This window comes from Zosterops lateralis (assembly GCF_965231275.1).
Source record: "Zosterops lateralis genome assembly, chromosome: 3".
Classification (NCBI taxonomy): domain Eukaryota; kingdom Metazoa; phylum Chordata; class Aves; order Passeriformes; family Zosteropidae; genus Zosterops; species Zosterops lateralis.
The window spans coordinates 203,398-228,560 of record NC_139764.1 but is presented as its reverse complement, the minus strand read 5'-3'; the positions used below and the strand labels follow the sequence as shown (position 1 = coordinate 228,560).

General features: G+C 49.0%; 1 protein-coding gene across 1 annotated transcript in view; it reads left to right on the top strand.

Annotated features, from left to right (window-relative positions):
• Positions 1 to 5,111: 5,111 nt before the first annotated feature.
• Positions 5,112 to 25,163, top strand: part of SLC24A3 (solute carrier family 24 member 3) — a gene marked incomplete at its 5' end in the record, with an annotated part of 115,220 nt that continues 95,168 nt past the window's right edge. Inside the window, 2 exons of the mRNA XM_083857525.1 lie at positions 5,112 to 5,235; positions 23,158 to 23,295. Of these exons, the coding sequence (XP_083713651.1) occupies positions 5,112 to 5,235; positions 23,158 to 23,295 (262 nt within the window). The remainder of the gene's footprint in view (positions 5,236 to 23,157; positions 23,296 to 25,163) is intronic.

Sequence of the window (25,163 nt, the reverse complement as noted above, 5' to 3'; positions counted from 1 at the left end):
AGCAGCAGACTGGCAGGAACAAAGTGCTTGTGTGCTGGATGGGTCCCCTTTGAGGCAGGCACAGCCTCTCCTGTGTGCTTGCTATGGCATCCTCCAGAGCTGCCCAGTGTGATCATGGTGCTTTTTGGAGGACAGCATCCCTCACAGGCAGGCCACTGGAAGAGGTCCAGTAGTAAGGCGGGGCAGAAGCATTGGTGATGATCCAAGATTTATATTAGATTTCATGGTCTTTTTTTTTGTTTTGTTTTCTCAGACTTTTACGAGCTGTAAACTGTGAACTAAGGATACACTAATGTTAGGATTCATTCTAACACTGCTATTTCAATATTTACACAGTTACCCATCCTTCTTCTGCATTTCGGACATATTTTTTGGCTTCAGAAACATCTTCCCTTGGCAAAGGGTCCTCCAGGGCATTTTTCACTGCATGTAATAGAGTTTAATTTGCATTTGTTTAGAAGTGTCTGCCCTTTAATTTTATTAAATATTGCCCTTTTCCAGTGCCATCAGGCAGGTAGAAGAGCTGCTCTTTCCTCTGGAAGAGTCATTATTCCCCAGACTTTCCTCAAGGCAGGATGCACACACACACACACCCCCAGAGATACCACCAGCCTGCCCTGTGCCTGCAGAAGGGGAGGACAGCACTGGAGGATGGCCATAAGGGGACACAGAATCACTCTATTTGTAAACCTGATAATTGATTTGAGAGCAAACTGCTGCTGAAAGAAAAAAAGAAAGAGTCATCCCAAGGCATTCAACAATGAGCTATGCAAGGCACAGCCTCAAACCACAGGAAGCCCTGATATCCCATGAAGTAATAAATATTTTTCTATAAATACCAGTGTTTTTATTGCCTCTTTCATCCAGAAAGAACCCCAGTTGGCTTTTATGCACTGCATACTCAATTTGGTAATTGCTTCTCCTCACCACTGAAACACAAGATATTCCCAAAGATTCAGCAGTAGCAGAGGGTTAAGGGCCGGGACAAGAAACTCCAACAGGGGAAGGCTGTCCTGCTCCATCCTGCCTCTCTGGCTCCCACCCCACTGGCCTCAGTAAGAGAAAACAGTGCCCAAAAAGAGGGCTGCAGGAGAAAATATCTCCAAGCCTCAAAAAGGGACAAATACACATACAAACACAGTAAAAAAAACAGTATACTGTTTCTTTAGTCAGTTTGCTCATGTGTGTACTTAGTTGTGAATCAAGAAGGGAGGACGTGGAAAGCTTTAGAAAAATCTGTTTAGGAAAGGGACAGACGAAAAAGGAGTGAGGAAGCTGGATGCTGCTGCCTCCCTTTAACTACCAAAGACCTCAAAACCCTCTGGCAGAAGGTGAGGCAGAAACGAGCTCTGTCACAGCCCAGTTTGTTTTCCCAGAGTGGAAACACAGAGTGTGTCACCTCTGCTCCCCCCCGTACAACAGGCCTCCCCAAAACCCTGAGCTCACTACAAGCCTGTAAGTGCAAACTCTTTTGCTCAAGCTTTTCAGAGAGAACTGCCAGCCTTCAGGAGGACACCCAGCTGTATCCAAGGCTGTGACCTTAAGCTGTTTTATCTAAGCAGACACAAACTTATTGAAATGCTCTTAAAGAAAATGGGAACAGGCATAGCCTAAACTGTAAACTGTTTTTACATGAAAATTGCATCAGCTGGGCGGCCTTTTGAACCACCCTGAACCTGGAGTGCAGGTGCATGACTGAGAGCAGGAGGTTTGGCATCGCTGCATGAGGCACTGCTGGGAGCTGACCAAAAGCATCAATCCTTCAGCTGTCGGCCACCAGCCAGCAATGACATCCTGGTGTACACACGCTCCCTGGCCTCCCTCGGGGCATGGCTGGCTGAATTTGCTGAAACCACTTCATTCAGATGGGTAACTCTACCTGGGAGCAGGGCACTCGGGCAGGCTTTCTGCTTGCTGAGCAGGTAGGAAGGAGAGAGCAGTGGCAATCAGCAGCGTGTTTAATTGCATCCACTCTGTGGCTTGCAGAGGATGCATGTATGTGTTTCTAAGGCTTGTCAGGTAAACAGCTGGTTTAAGCCAGCCCCTTTTACCTCAGAGGAGAGGCAACCACGCTGACCCAGCCTCACTGCTGCTTTTAACCTGGAACTGGAGCTGTGCTGGACCACAGCCCCAGCACTGAACCATTTGGAGAGGAGGAACAAGCAGTTAACACATCCAGCAGCACATGCCTGAGATGAGAGCACAGCTTTCTGTGTAGCAGACACTGGCAGGGAGGGCACAGGAGCTATGCTGCAAAGGTAAGACCCTGGACGGAAACCCAAGGCAGGGAACCCTCCCACTGTCCTTTGAGACCTAGCTGGAGTGCCGCAGGTGGGTCTCTGCAGCAGTTCGGTGTGGGTGGAATGCAACAGCAGTGAGACCTTGGTGATTCTGCCACACAGGTGCTCTCTGCTGGGCAATGCTGCCCAGCCCCAGCCTCATGGTGCTCCTATCCACGTTTGGCCAAGGCTCCAGGGCAACTCTCAAGTGCAGCCCCCTTCAGCCCTTCAAACAAGCTTGGGGTACTGCCTGCCAGCTGGGGATCACCTCCCCTCGCAGCTGGATTCTGCCTGGCCAATGTGCATCCATTGTGCTCTGCTTGAATCCCAAATATTTTTCTCCAGAGTTGAAAGCTCTTTGTGAGCATAATCTGCAAGTCCAAACAGAAGAAAAATCTCTGTTTGGTCTGAAGTGCAGAACTTGGCGTGGCTTGAGGGCGAAAATGCCAAGTACATGAGGGCTGTTTGCTCTCCTTGCAATAGTCATGACTGCTCCTCATCTACACTAAGGCACATCTGACTGTCTTTTCTGCACATCTGTATTCTGTGATTTACACAGTTTTCTCCCAGTGCTTCATGTGGTTTTGCGCTGTGGAAAGAAAAAAAGCCCATCTTTCTGCCCCTCTGAGAGGCAGCTCTGTGGGAACCTTCTGAGGCCCCTCACAGAGCAAGAACCTCCTCCGGAGCCTCTGTAGCAGAGGTGCCACAAAGCAAACTCCGTAATACTCAGCAGCATGTTAGTCACGTCTGATCTTTAGGAGGTTTGGTTTTGGTTTGGTGGTTTTTTTTGCGCAGAATACTCCTGTAGAAGATAAATATAGAGTGTTTCTTTCAAAAGAGTAATATCCACCATGATTCCCTTCTGTTTCCTCCAGCAGATGGAGCCGCTCAAAGCCTGTTCCACCCACACATCAGTTTATCGGTAGGAGAGAAGAGGGAATTCTCCTGTTTTAAGCTCCCCAGAAATGTTTCAGGAGTTAGTACTCACTATGCTAGTAAGGCATTTGCTAATTCGCCGTGTGATTCCGAGTGGGAAATTTCTTCCTGAGCTTCATAAGCTTTCCAGATAGTTCCAGTCTCCATTCCCAAGACAGTGAGCTCCCACTTGGTATTTACAAGCAGCCCTGCAATGGGAAAGAGGAGGTTTATGATGGAGGCACGAGGAATGATTTTGCAGTGACTCTCAGGGTCATATTTTCAAGAAGTTACAGACTTCAAAGGGACACTTAAATTTAAAGGGAGTGTTTCAGGAGCACTGTCATGACGCTCTGTCGTGTCAGCAACAGGGGCTTTCACCTCCAAGCCCCTCTCCCTCCGTAGGGGGTCGATTGCTTTCCCACAGCATCAATTGGAGCCAGCAGTGGGACAGTCAGGATCTCTCTCCTCAGCTGGAGTGACTTGCTGTAGTGTTTGACAGTGCTATGGGTTTCAGAGTTGTTTACCATGAGATAAAACCTGCCCTTCCAGGGAGAAGGGAGTGTGTTCTACCTGGAAAAAACACGAACCAAAACAAAACACTTCTTCCATAGTTACATCCTAGGCCAGTTGTCAACTCCATTTACTGTTGGGGCAGGGGTGGGTGGAACTGGCTCGGCCTACCTCGGGCCAACACGGACATCAGCATTGTTAAAGTAGTGTGTAGGAGCACAAGCAGTGGATGTGCGACAGTAGAGTTGGAAACCTGGAAACTTGGAAATGCTGGAAACCAACATCCTGGTCCAGTTTAGAACTAGCAGAAACCCTTTCAGCAGAGAGTGGGTGCACATAATTCATCGCTGCCCTCAGAATGAGCCTGTCTGTATTGAGAAAGGTTGGTAACTAACCACAAATACTGACAATGATGTTTACTTCCATTTCAGTCTGTGTCCAGTGAGCCATGGCAGCTCTTGGGGAACAATCAGGCCTTAGGAACAGAGGTATTCCTTCTGCTCTCCTGGTCGTCTCAGATGAAGGTGAATCTCCAGCAAAAAAGGTAGATCCATCATGCAACTTCAGGGCCCCTCCTGGATAATGGTGCATCTGCACAAGTGTGGGCCCTGCAGAGGTAGCTGTTCCCTTGTGCACAACAATCCGGGTTCAGCACAGCCTGTAGGTATTTATGTCAATGCTCCAGTAGCAATTATTACATTACATGGAAGGGGAGAAGAAAGGTTCTGGCCCACCCGGGTTCTTGAGCCCGGCAGCTGCAGCAGAGGAGGGCAGAGGAGGCTGTGCGTGAGCTGTCCTGTGCCCAAGCAGGTGGCACAGCTCCCCAGAGGTGTGTGAGCCAGGGTGCCAGGGTACCCAACACAGTGATGGGAAACAGGAGAGCTCGCACAGGACCGGGTCGAAGGGCAAAATGTTGCTCACCTGGCAAAATGTTCAGGGCAGAATGTGAGAAAGGGGGAAAAAAATCCCCAACCACCTGCAGTGAGAAACCTCCCGGGTGTCTGAAAGGCGCAGGAGCGGCAGCGAGGGCTGCCTCCCGCCGTCCCCGGGTGCGCTGGGGCTTTTTCGGTGTCCAACACCGCACGGGCGGTACAAGCCGTAGTCCAGGCGATGATGCCGAGGGGTCCCGAGCGCCCCTGCGGTGGCAGGAGGTGCGATGGGTGCGACGGAGCGATGCCCAGCGAAGGCGATGCGCAGCCAGCCCCTCCCCGCCCAGGAATCCGCGGGCAGCCGGCAGCAAGCACCGTGCCGGGGCTCCGTGCGCCGACCGAAGAGGGGCCGAGCCCCGCCAGCCCAGCCGCCGTGCGGCCCCCGCCCGTGGTGGGCGGGCGGAGGCGGCGCTGCGGCGCCCGGCGAGGCTCGGCGCGGCGAGGGGAGCGGTCGGAGCGCAGCAGAGCGGCCGCGATGGGCGCTCCGGGCACGGCGGCGGAGTGGCGGCGGCCGCGGCGGCGGCGGGGGCAGCTGTGCGCGCTGGCCGCGCTGGCCCTGCTGGCCCTGCTTCTGGCCGGCTGCGCGGCCGGGCGCGGCGGTGAGTGCGGGGCCGCGGCGGGGGGCGGTGATGGGGCCAGCGGAGCCCCGGCTGCGGAGGGCGGCGCCGCGGGGTCCTCCCGGGCCGGGGTGTTGCGCGCCGGGGGCGGCCCCGGGAGCGGCGCGAAACTTGGCGGAGCTCGGCGTGCGGCGGGGCGGAGCGGGGCCCGCTCGTCCCGGGGATCCCGGCGGGCACGGGGCGGAGGGGGGCCCGGAGCCCTCTTGCGGGGCCGCGGCCCCGAGATGGTGCCCACCGGCCTGCGGGGGTCCCCTGCCTGCCGCGCTCCGGCTGCGCCGGGGACGGTCGGAAGCGGTTCGCGTTGTTGCTTTGCGGAGCCGCGAACGCAAGCAGAATTTAGGAGAGGCTTATTTGCCTTTAAGAAAAGAAGACCGTACGCCTCCGTGGCTCGAATTTGCTTTTTAAATAAACAGACGTGTGTGAAGGGTTTCACGGTGTCCAGCATGGTGTGAGGAATGCTCTCATGTTCAGGGAAAAGCACAAACACCAGCTACGGCTTGAACACAGTGTTTCTTGTGGAGTGTAATGATGTTGGGATAGAGTTTTAAGATTCGAGAGTTTTGTGCCCTCAATTTAATCGAATTGGGGTATTTTTGGTTTTGATGGGTTTTTTTGGTACATGTATTCTAAACCTTAGGCTTTTTCTCACAAGTACGGTAATTGCCTCCAAGAAGTAAGGCCAGGAAAAGCATGAACACCATTGTAAGTAAACAGCGGTTTATGCATGTACTGAGGTACATTCAAGCCTGCCAGCATGGAAGATGCAGATGTGTGACACCAATATCCATCCTTCCTTCACCTAAACTTCAAAGGCTGCCAGTGAGAAGGGCTGTGGTGCTGCGGCCAGACCTGTGCTCTTTTCCCCCTTCCCCTCAGTGGGAGGATGATCCGTGTCCAGCCAGCAGACTGGCTGCATACTGCTGCCTTTGCCACACAAAATATTACTAGATGATGTGGGAAGGGTGTTTTAAAAGGACACAGAGTGTGCTCCTCTCTCTGAAGTACAGTGCTCATTCCCATCCCACATTTTGGAGTCCCTGTCTATGCAGAAGGAGCTCCATCTGCTGTAAAGGCTGGTGCCACAGGTGCTTTTGTGCTCTGCCTGAGCTACCAAAGTGTTCCCCAGCTGATGCAGCAGACTTATGTCAGGGCTCTGGCTGCTTTGCTTCAGTTTGGGAGCCTGTCTCACGTCGTGATCAGAGTTTGCTCAAAGTTAATCTGAGAGGTGAGGAATGGCATTTGCTGTGCAAAGCCAGGAGTGACAGGGAGAAGAGTCATGTCACAGGTGGAAATTTTCCACAGTGCACCCTGCGTCCGCTGGCTCTGCATGGGCCCAAAGCAAGCGGACTCTCTGGGGATCCTCAGATACTGCCTGATGCTCTCCAGCATTTGTGTTGTGCTCAAGAGGTGGAAGGGGGTATTTCTGTGTAGCTGTTTCAGTATTTTTTCCCACATAAAAATGCAGCTTTTAGGATCCACAACACAAACCTGTGATTTGACTGCTTTTGTGTTGAGTGGCATCTCTGTCCCTGCTGCCCTGGCAGGAAGCTCTGGTTTTTACTGTGTGCAGTTTGAAGTACATGTGGCATGTGCAGCTCCCAACATGCTTGATGCTAGAGGCTACTGATGGCAGCGTGAGGCTGGGCACAGGCTTCCCTGAGATGCTGCTATGACTGCTGTTCCTGGAGAGCCTTGGTGTTGAGGCGTGATCCAGCTCAGAAACCCTAGGCTTGAATCATCTCTTGGCATGATACATGCACATTTTGAGTGCTGCAGTTCTCCTTTGTCAGTCCCCTTCCCCTCAGGCACCATTTCAGCTGTGGCCTGGATCTGGAGGAGCCAGGCTTTTTGGGCCACTGCTGACCTGTTGATTGCCCAAGTCCCCTTATGAGGTGTGTGTGCTGGCATGTCCCTGCAGGAAACAGGCTAGACCCCTTCTGTAGAGGCAGGTAACCACAGCAGTCTAGGTGATAAACCATCTGGAGCAAGCAGCTCTAGGGGACAGGGCACGAGCTCTGGGTTTCTGCTATGGCAGCTCCCCCTGCTTTTCTGAGGGCCTAAATCCAATCTCTCCATGTCTCGTTTGGCTGGGTCTCGAAAATAAGGCCACTTTGTGAAGTGAGTTTGAGATCTTCTGGTGCTAAATGATATGTAATAACAAAGTGTTAAAACATTATACTGTTCTGTGAAGCTCATTCCAATGATCTCTGTATTCCACAAGGGTCAAGCTTTTGGAAATAGATACGATGCAAAGAAGAAATCCAAGTTCACACAGTTTGTCTGGGCAGTGATCATACAGCCTCTTTCTCACTTGCTGGCAGTGTAAGTCTGTGGTTATGCTCTGGCATTAAGGAGGTCACACTAGTAACTGAGAGGTGTCACTGGGACCAAACACAGACCTGGCAGACCCCAGATCCAGCTGTCAGCTGCTGGTTGCCTGACTGCCACCTGCACAGAAAGGGTCAAACAAAGTGTGAAGTTGGGTTTATTTTTTTTTTCCCTTCTTTATCACCCCCATCAGTCCGACTCAAATTTCCTATTCTAAAAAGAAGGAGGAGTGGAGACTTCATAATATGAGACCATCTTCTAAATTGTAGTGATTCATGTTTTTCAAGGGAGGCTTCTGTGTCAGGCCTTTTACCTGTTTGCTGTCACGGACAGCAGAAATAGCAGGGGCACCAGTCAGTGGGATTTTTCTCTTCTTTGTGTCTGTTTCTTTGGCAGGATGGTGAGGAAAAGTTGGGTCTGATTCTGCAGCCCTTACTCATGGGGATGGGCACATCCAAGCTCATGAAGTTACCTATGTGATTCAAGTGTGGAAGATCTGGGGTTTTTTTAAGTCTTGTTTTAACTTGATGGGAGTGAAGTGTTCAGAATGGTGGAGCAAGGCCTGCCGGATGCGTTTTGACTGGCTCTGAGACCCTAAAAACGAAGCTCAGGCTGTTTTCACAGGACTGGTATTTGCCCTGTCCTTGTGGGCTGTGGTGTGTTGAAAGCATCCATTTCATGAAAACACACTCTCAGAAAGCCTCTGAGCAATGCTGGGTGGTGTGATGAGAGATGGGGAGCAAAGATCCTGAGCACATCAGCCTTCTACCCCTCAGCTGGTTGGAGGAGCTCTCAAGGCTGGAATGAGCTGCATAGGCTGTGTGCTCCTGACTGCTTTGTCACAGGCCCTGCCTCAAAGGGCTTTTCCTTACAGATCTCCTTACTGCCAAAATAATGCTTAAGAACCTTGGTGGGACAGATCCCAGTCCTCTAGGTGAGAGTTAAAGCGAAAACTCCCTGATTTTATTTGAATATTTTGGTTTGCGTGAACCAAGAAACCCAAACCGAACTTTAGAGGTCATGCAATGAAAGCACAAAACAGTTATTTTCCTCACCTCTTCAGCAGAGCGTAATCCTAGCTTTAGCATGAGTAATCCTAGCCCAGATGTATTGCTGTAATTGTTGGACCCCTGGATATGGGAATTTACCCTCACAAACTGGGGAGAGGCATCAGGCCAGAGCGTGGTATGTGACCTCTTTGGCAGGGAGCATGTTTGGCCTTGCAGGAAATGACTTGTTCATTTATTTAGTACTTGTTCAAGGTCCTCCTGCACTGACAGCTGACTGAGACTGAGCCCTTGTGTCGTGCAGCTTGGGGAGTAGCAGGGATGGGACACGCGGTGCTGCTTGCAGGGGTGAGGGGACCTGCGCAGACCTGTGCTTGGCTGGCAGCATCAGCTTCATGTGCCAGCAGAGCAGGACTTGCACACCTGGCTGTCACTGAAGAAATGCCTTCACAACTCCCACATCTCAGGGTCTGTTTGCAGTCCACTTCATTAAAGTGTTGTGGGGCGCTGGGCTGTGTGCCAGGATGGCTGCCTTGCTGAGGCTGGGAGCTTGAGGTGGACTCTGGCACAGCACCTGGAATCAGGGGGTTGTGGTGCTCAGGATGAGGATTTGGGATGCTCAGGATGCTCAGAAGCTCTGGCTCCAGTGGGGCATGAGTGCAGAGTGCTGCTGGCCACCCCAGCTGCTCAGCAGCAGAGAGGATGCCAGGCTGGGAGAGAGTGTGAGTTGCAGAAGGACTCAACAGCTGATGTTCCTTTGGTGCCTGTCAAGGTGAGGTAGGCTTGTGCTGCACACCTCCCTTGCTGGTGGAGCTGTGCGGGCTCAGTCCTGCCCTGTCCATGGCTTGTGGCCACTCCTGCCCTCATTGGTGCCTCCTGCCTGGTCTCTGGCATGGTGGTGGTCCTTAGCTGAGCCTTTCCAGCAGTTAACCCAGCAGAAAACTAGCCTAGGATAAATAAAGGACATTTACTACCAAATTAAAGCACTGAAATGACTTGGTGAGGGTCATTACAAGCCATGGGTGAGAGAGCCCTTGGGTGGTGGCTGTGGTCAGAACAGCAGAGCTCATGAGGAGGTGGGCATGGTTGGTTGGTTCTGTCTGAGCCCTTTCCTAGTACTTCCTTCCTGCTGCTAATCTTCAGTAGTCCATAATTAGAAAAGGCAGGTCAGTCACACTGTCCATTTTTGGTCAGAGATCCTCAAAAGACTCAGCTGAACTTGTCATATATGAATGTGGCAGGTATTTGTGCCTGCATCCTCTTGGGAGGATACAGACATTAAAAATAAGTCTGTGCTGGTGTGGGACAGGGTCATTTAGGAGAGCAGCATCCACCCCTACAGTTGGAATACTCCCATCACCCTGGACATGACCTGCTTCTAGGTGTTAGCATGTTCCAGGGCACTTTACTCTCTTTTGTCTCTGTTCTTTAAATTGATGGCAGCTCTCTGGTAGCTAGGAAGATCATTGGGGTTTTTTCTGGTTTCTGTTCTTTTGGAGTGGTTTAAGTTACTGCTTCTGGATAGAAAATTTAGTTTTTGTAAGACCTTCCCTAATATAAAAGTTGAAGAAAACAACCAGGTTTTATGAAACCTGTGCCTGAAAACTTCAGAATGTTGTGTTTTGGAATGAAAACCACATGAGGTTCACAGGCATGCAGGCCCAGAGGAATACACCTTTGGATCCAGTGCAGCAGCTTCTGAGGCTGCAGGATTGTGCTGTGTGGTGGTGGGAGCTGCACCGTGCTGCGTTCTCTCACCCACTGCCTTTCATAGCTCCCAGCCGGCAGTTGAGCTACAGCAGTGCATTTAAAAAAAAAAATAAAAATTGAAGAGTTTAAAGTTTTTGCTCTTTATCTAGCCTTGCCTTCCTTGCCCTTCTCTAGAGCAGTCTTTAGGCTTGGGACTTTGGAGAGCATTGGGGATGTTCAAAAGCTTTTTTTTTTGCTCTGGGTTTTATCAGTCAGACCAATGCCAAGAGCCACTGGTAACCTCATCCTGATTTTTTTCTGCTGCTATGGCTTTCCGGGCAGGAGCGGTTGGGCATGCCCAGGTGTGGGCAGTATGTTTGAGGTCCTTCCACGGTAATCATTCCTTCCTGTATACATGCTCTCAGGAGAGTAGGCTGCAAGGTGAGTAAATCCTTCTGGCTGCTCCACATTACTCACAGCATCAGAGGGAAAGCCTTTGGAAACAAAGTGGTAAATGTATGTAATTTGCAGCTCGTGAATGGGTTCTTGGCTGACCCTAGAGGGATGCAGGTGTTCTGTCTCTCCTCTCTGTGGGATCCTTGCTGGACTGTCAGACTCCTGCAGCCCTGAGCAGCCTGTCCTTGTTACCTTACTGCCAAGGGCATCTGGATGGGGACTTTGTGGTAAGCTGGAGATCCCTCGGGGGTTGGTTCCCTCTGTCTTGTCTCATGGCAAGGTTCAAGTTGCCTTTTCTTGCATCACTGCCCACAGGTCAGGTCTCCACAGCGGTCTACAAAGGAATGTTCAGGGGAGACTGAGGCCTGATTTTGTCAGCTTGGGATCCATAGCAGTGGAGCTGCCGGGATAGGGTGGTGGCCATGGGATGAGCCGCTGTGCCCAGGACTTTGGGAGGGCATTGAGGCCTCGATCAGTTGGGCCAGGAGACAGCTACATCAGAGGACCAGCTGTACCTGTGTGAGACAGGAAATAGATGCAGTCCCTGTGTTCATACTGTTGCATGGCTGGATTTCAGCTTAATGCTCAGATTTAAAAATAAAGTGGGTACAATCTCTAGATGCTAAGCTTTTCTTTAGAAGCAGGCTGAGAAGACTCTGGAAATAACAGCATTTCTCAGCATGTTTGATTGTTGGAGGGAAAAGAAGGGAAGGGAGTGGGACAGGATGTTGCATCCAGCAGAAGAGGCTAGACTCCAGGCTGGATTAAAGACTGAACCTTGACGTGAATTGGAGATGTTTAAGCTGGGTTTTTCTTGCCGTGTTTCTTTTTGGTTGGTTTGTTTGTGGGTTTTTGTCTTGTTTTACTTTTTAGGTTTGAGGAGTTCGTTTGTTGGTTTGGTTTGATTTGTTTTTTGGTTTTTTTGAGTGGGGTTGTTTTTTTTGTATTCCTGGGACTAGGAGCATTGTATCAAGGACTCCAGGGAAAGGTCCTGGGCCTTGTTCTTTGGGAAAAAGGGTGGCACTGAAGAGGAGACCAGATGTGGTGTCCAGGGAGAAAGCTGTGTGAGACTGTAGTTGCTGGGACTTTATTTGCCTTTTATGGACCCTTTTGGCTAACATGGAATGTCATCTGCCTATAAGCCTTACCTGTGAGAAGCAAACAGTCCCCAGGTCCTGTCTGGGACCTGGAGAATGGCCTGGAGGAGAGGGTCCAGCTGTACCTTGTGCCCCACACTATCCTCTTGCTCAGCTCTGCAAGGCCAGGGCACGGCTCCTGTGTCGGATATGTGTGTGTGTTGGGAAGGGGAAATACCTTCCTTTAGTAGGGGAAAATCCCTCTTGGGCACAAAGGAGTATCAGGTGGGGTTTGGAGGCATGGATTTGGTTGTTTTGGGACATTCCAGTGCTGAGCTGCTGGCTGAACAGCTGTGTGAAGTGGCTGGGATGCACAGGCTGGCCTGACCTCGCTGCTCCTTCAATCGTGTGTGCAGAGCTTCAGCTTTGTCTCCACAGGCAGTCAGGCCAGGGACCAGGGCTTGACTTGCAGTGTATGAAGTGCTGGGGTTGAGTTCAGGTGATTACCCAGGCCCTTTCTCACTCTGGCCATTCCTCAGCCCCCGATCCTGCCGGAGGAAATGGGATGAGCAAACGTGTCCTCAGATTGCGAGAGAGGGAAACTGAAGAATGTGAGCGTTCGTGGGGTTCTCCAGGCTTGGGAGTGACAGGTACCCAGGTGTTCTGTCCTGTCCCTGTGGATGAACCCTGGGACAATGTGCTGTGTCCCGGTGGTGACTGAGGGATTGCAGTGTCCCATCAGTCTCAGTGCCTGGAGAGGAGGACAGTGTTTAGGTAGTTTTGGGCAGTGCCGAGCCCCTAAAGGGAGCATTGGTGCGCTGGGGCTCATCCTCAGTGTTTGTTCCAGTGGCAAGCATTGCCTATCCAACAAGAACTGCCAACAGATTTTAATGGCTTGATTGGGAAAGAGCCTGCTGATGTCCAGGAAAAGAATCTTTTTGATATGCAAGCCAAAAACATGGTAACTGAGCTACAAACAACCAAAGGGTCTGCTGTTAAAATTGTCCTCATTCAGAGATAGACTCAACTGGCTTTTTTTCCTAAGATGGCCAGAACGTCCTGTAACATAAAGCAGGAGGAGAAACAAGCCTTACATGGACATTCATTTTTCCTCTGAGAGGATCTACTCTCCAATTCTCAGTACACCTCTACATGGTAGTTGATTTGTATGTTGTTGAGAGGATGGGGTAGAAAGAAACTCTTGTAAATGAGCATTGCCTGCTCTGAGACAGTGCAGCAATTAATTTTAGGGGAAACCGGTCCCAGCCAGTGGCTGCCACACACAGCTTGCTTGTTTGGCAGGTTCCATCAGCTGTGCTCGCAGCAAGGTGCTGCTGGCTCTGCACTCTGACTGGGACAGCAGTGGCATGGCAAAGGGATGCAGGCAGTGCTTAAAAGCACCCTTGAGTTAGTTAACTTTGCTGCTGGCTCCTGACAGAGTAAAACAAATTGAGTTTTATGTTCTTTGGATTTGTTCATGTACTAAATCAGAGGAGGCAGCAAATCAAGCTTGTTCAGAAGTGGAGAAGCTGTCCGAGAAAGTAACTGACTAATGTAAAAGCCTCTTGAGTGAAGAAATGATTCAAAGGGAGGCTGCAGGGGTGCCTGTCTCCATAGCAGAAGGGCTCCAGCCCTCTGAGCATCTTTGTGGCCTTCTCTGGACTCACCCCCACAGGTCCATCCATCCTTCTGGTGTTGGTGGCCCGGGAGCTGGATTCCAGGTGAGGTCTCACCAGAGCGCAGCAGTGTTTTTAAAGCCTTGATCATAGGGCTATTTGAAAAAAAAAAAGGAAAAAAAAGAAAAAAAAAACCAACAAAAACCCAAAATCCAAACCAGGGTTTTTGTTTAATTTTGTGAAAACTGTGTACTGTCCACGGGAAGCGTGAGTTCTCTTCCCCCCACTCGGTGTCCCTCAGGTGCCCCTCGGACACAGGGCTGTGTGTGGGTGGCAGAGCTGCTTGGGAGAGAGAGGCCAAGGACCCAGGGGCTCTGGGGCTGGTGTCTCAAATTGTTTAAATTGGCTGTGGTGGCAAGGTGCCAGCTGACACCAGCTGAGAATGTGGACAGAACAACTTGTCCAAGGTCACCTCACGGGCTAATAGCAGAGCAGTGAATTAAACCCGGGTCTGCAGTGTCTCACTTCAGGGTAAATAAAGAATTACTTACTGCTTCTTGGAGGGTCTGCTCATCTTAAAGCCTTATAAAGAAAGGACAGCATCAAACACTTGATTCTGGGATGATGTGGAGCATTGTCCTTCTGTTCTAGGGCTTCTGGTTAAAAATAGAAGGTTCTTTTTTTCCTCTACAGTATTATTTATTCCCTTAAACTGCTTTGGAGCATTCCAGGCTGGCTTCATTTCTCAGAGAAGGGCAGGGGTACTGCTGTACTACTTGGAAGTGGTACCTGTTTGCCTTTGTGCCTGTCTTTTCCAGCGGGTAGGGGACATTCCCCAGGTGGAAGAAGTAAGAGTGTAGGCACCACTTTGGACAGGGATTGCATCTACATCATCTACTTTTAGGGATGGGCTGCCTTTTCAGGGATATGCTAAGGAGCCTCTACAAGCTTCAGCCAAGCCTTAGCATAGATCTCTCTTGAAAGCCTTCAGCAGCCTTGTGCTCCTGGACCACCTGAATAAGGACCAAATCTGCTGAAGCCAGGGATCGTTTTTGATAGTTTTCTGTACTGGTCTATGGTGATCTATGAGAAACTTCCTGGATGTGTCCAGAAATGCTTTTCTTTTCTTTTCTTTTTTTCCCCTTTTTCCTATTTTAAAGGGTTTTTTTCAGTCACCACTGTGTTGGTTTGGGTATGGGAGAGAGGGCAGGAGTTGTAATTCAGGGTTTGCAGCAGAGGGGCACAAGGCTGAGCAGCTGCCTCTTGCTGGAGGGATCCCAGGGCTGATTCCCTCCCATGGGACTGGGAAAAGGGACATAGAGACACAAAGGAGGGTGGGGTGAGCGGGACCTCCCTGACCCGTGAGGCTCTGCTAGCGCTGGGGCTGGGATCCATGTGCTCAGTGATCTTGGGCTTCACACACAGCCACATCCATCAGCAGGGAAGTGGATGTCATGGGAGGGAACTGTGGCAGGACAAAACTTACTTTTTACAGATAGGCCAAGCTGGCAATTTTAACTGAAATGTGCCTGGCTCCAGTTCTGTGATTCTCAGGCTGCTTGGCCACGTCCTTCTCTTCCCTGACTACCAGATTTATTTCTAGAAATACTTGCTTACTTCTAATAAATATAAGAGAGATATCCTGAGGCTTATATATATATATATTTGTCTGTAATTAAGGTAGGATTAATTGCTTAAAATTATGTTTACGGGCCTGTTATGAGATCAGCAGATAGGAGCATGGGATAAAATGCATAATGAATACACTATGTTATAAATAATGGACATAGCCAGTGCACTGGCATCCCTGAAAGGTAATAGCTCTTTCAATATTTAATTAAGTGGGTACCTGAGGGAAGACACTCTCTGTCACTAAGGTAACTATCAGCTTGGTTTGGAGACACATAGATCAGTCTGAAGGAGGGCAGGAGCTGCGGTGCAGTGGGGGGCACTGTTTGTTGTAACAGAGGGTTGTGGAGCCAGGCTTTCCACCAGGATGCTCCTTGGGTGCTCCATCCTGGTCTTGGAGCCCATTTGCCTGTGGCTGACTTGTGGCTGCTCCAGATGAGATCTATTTGATGGCCAGTGGCAGGGAACAGGGTCACAGGCACCCTGCAGCCTCTGGAGCACCTTGCTCTCCTGTGTGAATTCCAGCTGTTAATTCCTGGGAACCAAGATGCATCAGTGTCAGGAACTTAGTTTCCTGGGGAGGAAGGCACAGCATCAGTTACAGGTCAACAGCTGTCCTTCAGCATGGGCTTAGCATGGACAAAAATTATCTCAGGTGTTTCCTGAGCAGGTGGGGGAAAAGGGGAGTTACCATCTCTCCCTCTGCCAGGCCTGGGTTCACACCTCTGTCCCCAGCTGCTCGTTTCACAGTTCTCATCTCCTCCGCACTCCTGTCCCACTATATTTTATCCCTGTCCTTTCACTCTCTCCACTGTAGCTCTGCACTGGCTCGTGAGGGCTGTATGTTCAGTGAATTTTCCCGAGTGTCATCTCACCTTAGGAGTGCTTTTAGGCTGCAAATCCAGAGTTGATGCTGAACGGTGGGGTTAAATACCAGATGCAATATCTTGTCTGAGGCAGAGACTCGTCTCTGTTCCCCAAGTGCCTTTTCAGCACAGTAGAAGCAGTAAATAACAGCGATTAAACAAATGCCAGTTACAGATTCATGTGGTAGTGTTGCAGGGAAACACAAGTGGAACGGAGATGTAAGGCAAAAGCACAGGAGAAATAGTCTTTTTAACACAAAAGCTCCCTTTTCCCTTGTGCTTGTTTACTTTTTTGGTAAGATCCAGTTTTTTCTTCATCTGCTGTGGAGAAAAGCATGAAAAAAATCTCTCTTTTGTGATGTTTCCCCTATCATCAGAGATACCAGCATGGGAGCCAGGGCTTATGACAGTCTTTTTTTCCTTTCCTTTCTTTCCTGGAAGGGGAAGCTCGTTTTTAGTGCTCCTTCCACTAGTCCAGGTTGCTCCAAGCCCTGTCCAGCCTGGCCTTGGGCACCAACAGAAATTGTTCAGACAAAGCTGCAAGGGTGTCACTTTTCACATATTTTAGAATTTAACTGCAATAAGTCAAAGTCATGGTTTCCCTTCCTTTTTTTTTTTTTTTTTTTTTTTTTTTTTTTTTTTTGTGAAAGAGCTGTTATGTTTCTTTTCCTAGCACATTTTTATGGCATTTTTCAGACTAAATTTATTTCTGGTGGAATTATATTTAGCTAGAAGTGTAAAAGAGAGCAAACCAAAATAAAATATTTTATTCCACTAAAACATTTCATCTGATCCAAAACCGTCTTTCCTCCCACTGTGTCAGCTCAAAATTAGGAAAGAAATACATAAATGTGGGGGAAGGAGCAGTAAGTGTTCAGCTGCCGAGCACAAATCTCCCAATCAAATCCCAGTTATTTGCCCCTGTCACAGGGGCTTGAAATTCAGTTTGTTTTTTTCACTGCTTTTTAAAAGATGTTTTCTCCAGAGAGTCAGCTCTTTCTGTAACATGTTACCCAATCCTTCTGAAAAACAACGGTCTCTGTGGTAACAGTGAGGCTCTCAAGTACTGCTTTTCCAGCCTTGTAAGGTCATGATTTCCAGGTTCAAGCAGCCACAGGATCTTGGAAGGGTATAAAAAGTAGCACTGTTACTGATGGGAAGTCAGCTGGAGATTAATTTATTGCTTCTCTTTTTTTTCTTTGCTGTCTACCATGAAGACGGGAAATCGTGATGGATGGCTTTGATAGGGATGACCCAGATGTGCAGCCACCTGTAGCACATCCTTACTGCTGTGATTCCTGTCTTCTGTGAGCTGGGTTTTCTGGTGAAATGTGGGAAAGGGAGAGAGCAGGGGGATCTGAATGTGCTTTAGGATTCCCTGGCATCTCTCCCAGGTAGCAGCGATGAGGGCGAGATGCATGGGAAGGAGCTTGGTCAGGGGGAGGAGCTGCCCCAGGGACGTGTTGGAATGGGGAATTTGCTCTTCATCTTCCTATTCTTCATCTGAAAATTTCCTTTCTGTTTATTTGGGGCAGGTGGGAAAGCGTTGGCACTTACAGCAGGGTAATGTGAAGGATGCTGCTTCACCTACTCCTGCAGTTTTCCTCTGTGACAGCCACAAGAGCAGGAGAAAGAAAAAGCAGTTTTCTGGACGGTGTTAGGAGACTGTCCCATGCTTGGGACAGAAGGCAGATGGAATAGGCAGTGGCTCTGTCAGGGGAGACGTGCTGTGGAAATCACGCCGGGCAGTCCGCGGCTGCCAAGCACAGAGATCGTGTCAGCAGTGCCCAGTCTAGTGCCAGGTGAAATGCTAATAAGATGAGAGTGGCAGCAGGGAGTGAAATATCCCAGAGAAACCAGAGTAGGGAATTGGGCTCACAGTATTCAGTGCTGTTGTACAGACCAGCAAGGCTGCTACCTTGAGAATTACCTTGAGAATTTGGGCAGGGTCACAGAGGTATGGCTGTGGTAAAACGGGAGAATTTATAGAGGCATGAAAAGATTGTCAGGAGAAGAAAAATCCTGTTTACTTTAGAGAGGAGCCAAGTCACACAAGGCTGTGATAGGCAGAAGTAAAAGGTGGTATTTTTACCAAGTCCAGAATTGTTCCTTTTGAGCTTAGGTGTAGATCAAGAATGAAATGGTTGATTTAATGGTCAAGATATGAATACTAAAGAAAACATAAGTTTCTGCAAAAACTGGTAATGAGCAGTCATGGAAGCTTGGAATAATCACATATGCAGTAACAGTTTTTGGCACAACACAGTAGTGAACAAAAGACAGAATTTTATCTTCGCTTAACTGAACTTAACCCAGCACTCTTTGTGGTGTAGTAAGCAAGGAGTTCTTGGGGAGTCTTTTCATCTCTTGCAGGGATACTTTTCCATCCCCTGGGCTTCACTGTGTGAGATGGTGCAGACACTCCACCTGGAGCTTGATGTGAGTGCATTTCTGCTGAGCGCTGCCTGTCCTTGAAGTTTTCTTTGCTCTCACTCAGGGTAGGAGCAGAGGCAGGCTCCAGCAGAATGCTTTCACTTCCGGAGGATGGGCAGCTTTTCAGAGTTAAAATAAACCAAAAGTCACATTTTACTGCTGTGGAGCTGTTGTTGGACCTTTGGAGTGTGCTCTGCCGTCCCAACTCCAGCCGGGCTTTGTTGGGAGCAGTGTGGGCTGGGAGGGATAGAAGCTTCGTGGGGACCTCAGTGGGCTCTGTGCTCCTTGGGAGGGAGCTGAGGAGCCTTCCTAGACATGTGGGAGCTGTGAATGTGCCTGAGCTTTTGTGGGGCTTGTGGGATTTTTTTCTACTGGCGGACATATAGAAAATATGTGGGAAGGTGTGTAGTGAGAGGCTGTTGGTGTGGGAACCCTGCCCTGCCCTGCTTTGGCCACTGCCTGCAGCTTAGCTCTGTGCCTCACACGTGTGGTACAGGTATTATCAGCAGTGTGCTTTCCTTGCCCTTCTGCACCTTTCCATGTAGATGAGGATGCATGGAAATAGAGCTTTGAAATCAGGTGTAAGGAGCAGGCTGCTTGTCATAGCCAGGTGTAGGATTTCTGGGGCTTTTGTTGTTTGGGATTTTTTTCCCCATGAGGATGCTCTATTTATGGTCCTGCTGATGATTTTGGAAGAAAAGCATCTCCCAGATCAGCTTAGGCAAAGGGCTAATCCATTTATGACATGCTTATGCAATACAGAGCTCAGATCCTGTGGTGGCTGTCTGCAGCGGGTCTGATGGTGCAGGGGCTGACTGGACATGTCCCTGAGGCCAACAGCCACAGGGACACAGCTGTGGAGCAGAGCTGCAGCTCATTCAGCTGAGTGCTGCTCTTCCACCAGGGTTCACCTGGTCTGTCTTGAGGTCACCACACTACTGTTCTCCACCTCTGCGCTGGCTTATGTGGAAGCTCGTGCTTGTTCCAGCTTTTTTTCTTCCTCTGAAATATTTTGCTGTTGTTTTAATTGCAAGAACGTTTCAGGGAGATTGAGATAATTCAGCTGGTTGTGAAACCAACCCTCCAAAACCCAAAGCTACCTCCATGAAAACAATAGATAAAAGGGACAGACGAGAGAGGAGGAAGGCCAAGCATATTTCAGAAGAGCTGTGCTGTTTTTGGCTCCGGCCAGCAGTTTGCATAGAAAGTAGTTTATTTTCAGTGAAAGCTGTGGATACCTGCCAGCTCTCAGAGCCCTGCCTGTGCAGCAGTGCTTTGTGCCAGTAAAAGGCAGTGGTGACAGAGCTGTCCCTTCAGCTGGGCCAGTCCCCTGCCCGTTAGCTCTTCCCTACTCCAGCCCCTGGCCCATCAGCTCTTCCCTGCTCCAGCCCCCTGCCCATCAGCTCTTCTGTGCTCCAGTTGGCCACTCACGAGCACCTTCTACCTTTGTTGTCTTTCTTCACATCAGCATCATTGAGCCAAACCCTCCATTGCAGTGGATGAGTTTCTTCCCTTCCAGTGCTGGGTTTGGGTGCTCTTGTCTCATTTGGCTGCTTGGGCTGTGCAAAGGTCTCCCTGTCCCATGGGACCCCCATCTCCACACCAGCCTGCTTTGTCCCCTGTAGGAACTGGGTGTCTGCTCCAAGGTCTTGCTGCTGTTCCATCTTGTTGGGGTTCCTGTGCCTTGATGCTGAAAATAAATATGCTTATGAGGTTCAGAGTGCAATTGGAGAATGTGGGGATGTTGTTCAGCATTGTAAGGTGGTGTTCTTCATGCTGGGTAGTGCAGCCAGGATGCATTTGGCTGTGTTTCTGCAGCACTGAAAGTTGTAAGCTCCAGCCAGAGCCATCTGGAATAGCAGAATGAGCTCCTGAGTTCCCACGTGGAGATCTGGGTCACAGACAGAGCCTTTCCAGGAGTTCTGAGCTGTCCAGTGAGTTCTTTCCACTCCACCTCATTTTCATGCTCATAAGTGGAGCAGGTGAGCAGTGTTATTGGAGAGCTCATGCCCAGCAGGCTGCTACACCAGCCTGGCAAGGACAGGAGCTCCTAGCAAGCACACTCTTGTGTACTTATGTAAAGAGATGCAGCCATTGGAAATGCACTGTCTGCATTGTCTTAGTTCTGTTACGAAATGCAGGGAAGGCACAAAGACAGGGAAAAATGACTCATGTGCTTATTGTCCATGGGAATATCTCTGGGAGGAATATCTCTGGGAGTAAAGCTCTCCAGACCCTGGGTTCTGAGTGTGTAATGTAAAACTGGTGCTGGGTAATTGGAACTGTGGAAAATACCTTGTGACATTCAGTGCTTGAAAAAATAATTCACTCACTTTGAAATATGCTATGGTACAGAACTTTGGAAAAAACTCTTCATTGTATCAGAGCTTTAGAGGATGTCACAGTATATAGAGCAATATTTTTTTAGTATAAAGCCAGTAGCTAGAATATTAATAAGAAAAGCATTCCATCTGGCTTGCCCAAAATGGCACTGTAGCTGAGGTGGGATGTTCAGCAGTCTTTACGTCTGCTGAGAATAAGAGAAAAACCCTTTGTTGTGGTTCCCATTAAAAACCATCCAATCCTGAATAACTACAATTGAGAAAGAAAACTGTTAGCTGTCTTTTTTGTAAGTTTTCCTGCTTTTCCTTGGGAAGAAGAGTTTGGACATAGTGGTGGTGGCCTGGCAGCTCTGTTGTGGGATGCTGTGGTCGAGGTGATGTCCCTGATGTTTGTGCCTTGTGCCAGCACCTAAAGCAGGGCAGGCCTCGAGTATCCTATACCACACCACAGGGAGAATGGGGAGCCACAGGGACCCTCTTATGTGTCACTGAGTGTCCTTGTTAGCAAGGTTAAAATCTCGACGTGTCCCTGTTTTCACAGGGCAATCCTTGGAAGGTCAAAGCTTTGAAAAAGGTTAATCTCTTAACTTCTGTTTTCTATTACTCTGTTGAGTGAAACGTGTTTTAGAATGGAGATGCCCTAGGCAGGATTTTGCAGGTGGTGGGCTGAAAATTGTGCCATGGCACAGCAGGCCCTGCTCAAACCTGGAGGTACCAGAGGAGAGCTTTTCCGGGTGTCAGTCACCGCATTGGTGGACAAGCTCGGCCGTGGACCAGCTCCACCACTATTTATGCTGATTTTTGTCAATGCTGGATGTAGCCTTTTAAACTCCTATTGCCAAAATAAGCTTTTCCCCTTCTAAAGTCACCTTAGATGACTTTCTTCATCTTTACCCCTCACTTGGAAGAGTTTGCCATCCGAGAGAGGCAGAGCGGAAGGAGCAGGAGCGGTTCTGCTGGAGCTCTGGGGCCGTGGCAGTCCCTGTGTCCTCCCTCCCTCATGCCATTGCTCCATGCAGTGACACAGAGAAGCCTTGCCTGCTTGGAGAAGAGTTCCTCTGCTTTGAAAGCAGCTTGTATGTGGAACTGAAACTGCTTTGCTCAGGCTACTAGAGTGTTTGTTGTTATGGGAGATACCTGATGCTGCATTATAGCTTGTGCTCCTTCCTGGAAATGCAGTCTGCTTCCATCAGCTTAATCTTACTGGTGCTCACAGACTAAACTGACAGCAAATTTCATTTTCTAACATTTGTAAAGTGTTGAAAGAACAAAGCGCTTGAAGCTTCAGATGATGGCATTTAGTTTACCAAGGTAAATAGTTTTTTCTTTGCTTAGGAAACAGGGGTGCTTCAGGCTGCCTGTGCAGCTGTGGCTTTTTTCCCAAACATGCACAGAGATGACTCCTGTGTATCCTGGAAGCATTGGTCCCAGTTATTGCTGGCGGCCTGGAATGCAGATTCACAGACAGTCCTTTCCGAAACATTCCCTCCTTGCTGCTAGCATGACATGGAGTGGCCTGAGCAGAGCATGATCTGGCCAGGCAGACAGGTCTCAGGTTGGCCAGCTCTCTTAACTGCATGTGCCTGGGAACCTAACAAAAAGGTTGGGGCACGCAGAGAACCTTTGTCCATAATCACCCTCTGAGGCATTGGGCCAAGATTGGAATATCTATCCCACTGCTTTTTTCCCTGTGATCTGTTTCCAAAGTAGTGGACAAAACTGGGAATAATTCAGAAGTCCTTGTGAGAGATCCCATGTTCCGCTTGGTAGGGAGGAGATGGATGGGTGGGACAAAATCCCTCTCAAATACTGTTTGTTACTGGAGGGCTGCAAGGTCTCCATTGCAAGAGGGCTGATTTGGTGTATGGATACCTTCTGGCTTAACAAAAAAAAATAAATAGAGTTTTTTCTTCCTCCCTTGTATCTGAACCAGTGTGGGAGGCATGGAACTGACACATGAGCATGTGTGTCCAGCTGATTAGGCAGACATGGCATTTCCAGGGTAGACCAGCCTTGTGCCAGGAATATTGTGGAAATCAGCCAGCTGTCCTTGTTGACATTGCTAAAATAGAGCTTCACTTAACAGCACCAAGGCAAAGCTGAAGCTGAGTCAAAGGGAGTGTGACAAAGTAGTGCCCCATATATTCGTAGATATTTCTTGGAAGCGTGGAGGTGTGGAAATGAGGCAGAGGTGTGCTCTGGCTTCAGTCAGATGGTGCTGTGTGGGAAAACAGAGATACTCTTCTAGGATAAACTTCAGAAGCTGTGTAGCAATGCATGTGGCTTTCGTGTGATGGGGAGCTGCTGGCAGTGTCCCGTTCCAGTGGGCTTAGAAACACTGCCCTTATAAACCCCATAGGGCTGTAAGATTTTTGAAATTAAAATGTTTTGGCTGCTTCAGGTGTTCAGGAGAGGGATCAGGAATTGCCTTTCCTCATGTATCTACTGCTCTTTTTCTTCAGGTTACAATGCCCTGAGATATTCTGTGGAAAATGATGACAAGTGGAGTGGGCGACAGCTCCTGCAAGCACATGAGCAGAATGTGACTGACGCCCCAGATGATGGGGGGCAGCTCTATGTCAGAAACTGCACTGAACCAGGTAGGAATGAAAAATTACCTCTAGCTCCTCAGTCCTGCAGTTGGCTTCCTCACATCTGTACTGCCATGACTTACTTATTTTTAGGTCCATAAATGTTGCTTTTCACAGCAGAGCTTGGATATAGTTTCCTCAAATTTTGGGGAGAGGAGGGGAAGGGTTTTTCTCTGTTCTTCAGGACTAATGTAGGTTACGTGCCCCAGGAGAAATTCTAACAAGTGCAGTTTTTGCTGCACTTCTTTGCCTATAATTTTTCCTCTGCTGTAATCCTTAATAACATTTCTGGAGAGATGGATGATTATGGTACTGATACAGAAAAATTTCTTACTGAATTTTTGCTTGTTTGCATAGCTCTGGCATAGTGCAGACTCAGTCTCACAGCCTTACATCAGCATTGGCAGTAATATTTTCTACCACTGTTCTCGGTACCTCAGCACCTGTTGTCTCACCATTGCAGCTGCTCCTGCGGACCTCACCAAATAGAGTGGTCTGTAGGAAGCATGGGGGATTTTATTTGTCGTGTCCGGGGTTTTTTCCCCCCTTTTTTTCAGAAAGTAAAACAGTAACTACTGAGTACTTTGTGTTTTCTCAGGAGAGAGAAAACAGAAATACCTAGATACGTGAAATTACTGTTTCTTCTGGAAATTGTTATAATGTGACATTCTGTTGTGGAAACTGATGCAAAGTACTGCAGAAAGGAAGTGAAAGTAAAAGAGATAAGGTCCTGTGTGTGATTTTGTTGATTTTGTTTGGGTTTATTATATTGTAAATGTAAATAACATTACAATAACTGTTGATTGTGTTGGTGTTAGGCTGGGTGGCGTTCAGAAGCATTTGGGAGTGGGACACTCCCAAATTGCAGTGTCTGTGAAAGATACCTCTAGAGCTCAGTGGGCTGTGGATGACCTGCAGAATGGATCAGTTCTGCTGCTCAGCAAACAAATGAGTGAAAGAGATGGCAGAAGGGCAGGGGCCCATCATTGTGTTGTGAATGACGTTGGTGCTGCCTGTGCAGCTGTGCTTTCATATTTGAAAGTCTGGCCAGCAGTAGGGTGGCTTAAATCCTGGTACAGCTCTGACAGCAGGAGCTGTGGTTGTCAGGCAGAGCTAATGGAAGGTTTGATCCCAGGGCAGCACCCTTGGCTGTGTGGATGTTGGATCAGGCCCCAGATGGTGGCATTGCAGTTGGGGTTTCATCAAGCACAGCTGTCTTTACCTTCTCCAAGGGCTGCTCAGGGAAACTGGGGGAATTTGTGGTGCTGCTGAGTATCCTGCATGAGTGCTGCATAACCAGAGCTTGGGGGCCCATTGTGACCTGGGAATCAGCAGAGCTCAAACTTCCCCAGCATCCCCACGGCATTACCTGTGTTGGCCGTCAGGTGCTTCTCCTTCCCTCGGGCAGGTGTTGGGAGGGAAATGCTGCATGAAGAGGATTTTTTTTCCTGCTGATTTCCCCAGCGAACCTGTATAAGCACCTTGCAGGTAGGCAAAAGTGGGTTGTTTAAGAAAGCAGTTTTACCTCATCTGCTGGTGAAGTGGAATGGCCCCTGTTAAAATGTATTGTGGCTTTTTGCAGTGCTTGGCTTCTGTGCTGTGTTGGCAATAAACACACCTTGACATGCTAAAGGGAAGATCTGTGTTCTTTAGCTGCTCAGGTGATTGCAGACTCATTTGAATGTCTGCCATGACATTTGCCAACTGCTACTTTCATTTCCTAATGGTTTATCCAGCCGCCTACCTAGTATCATTTCATCATCAGAACTGCTCCAGATAGTGAGGGGTTTGCTCACTTTGTCTTTGCAGCAAAAACTGTAGAAATATTAAAGGGTTGAAATGGACTGAATCCAGCCTAAAGACCATTTTTAGGATTT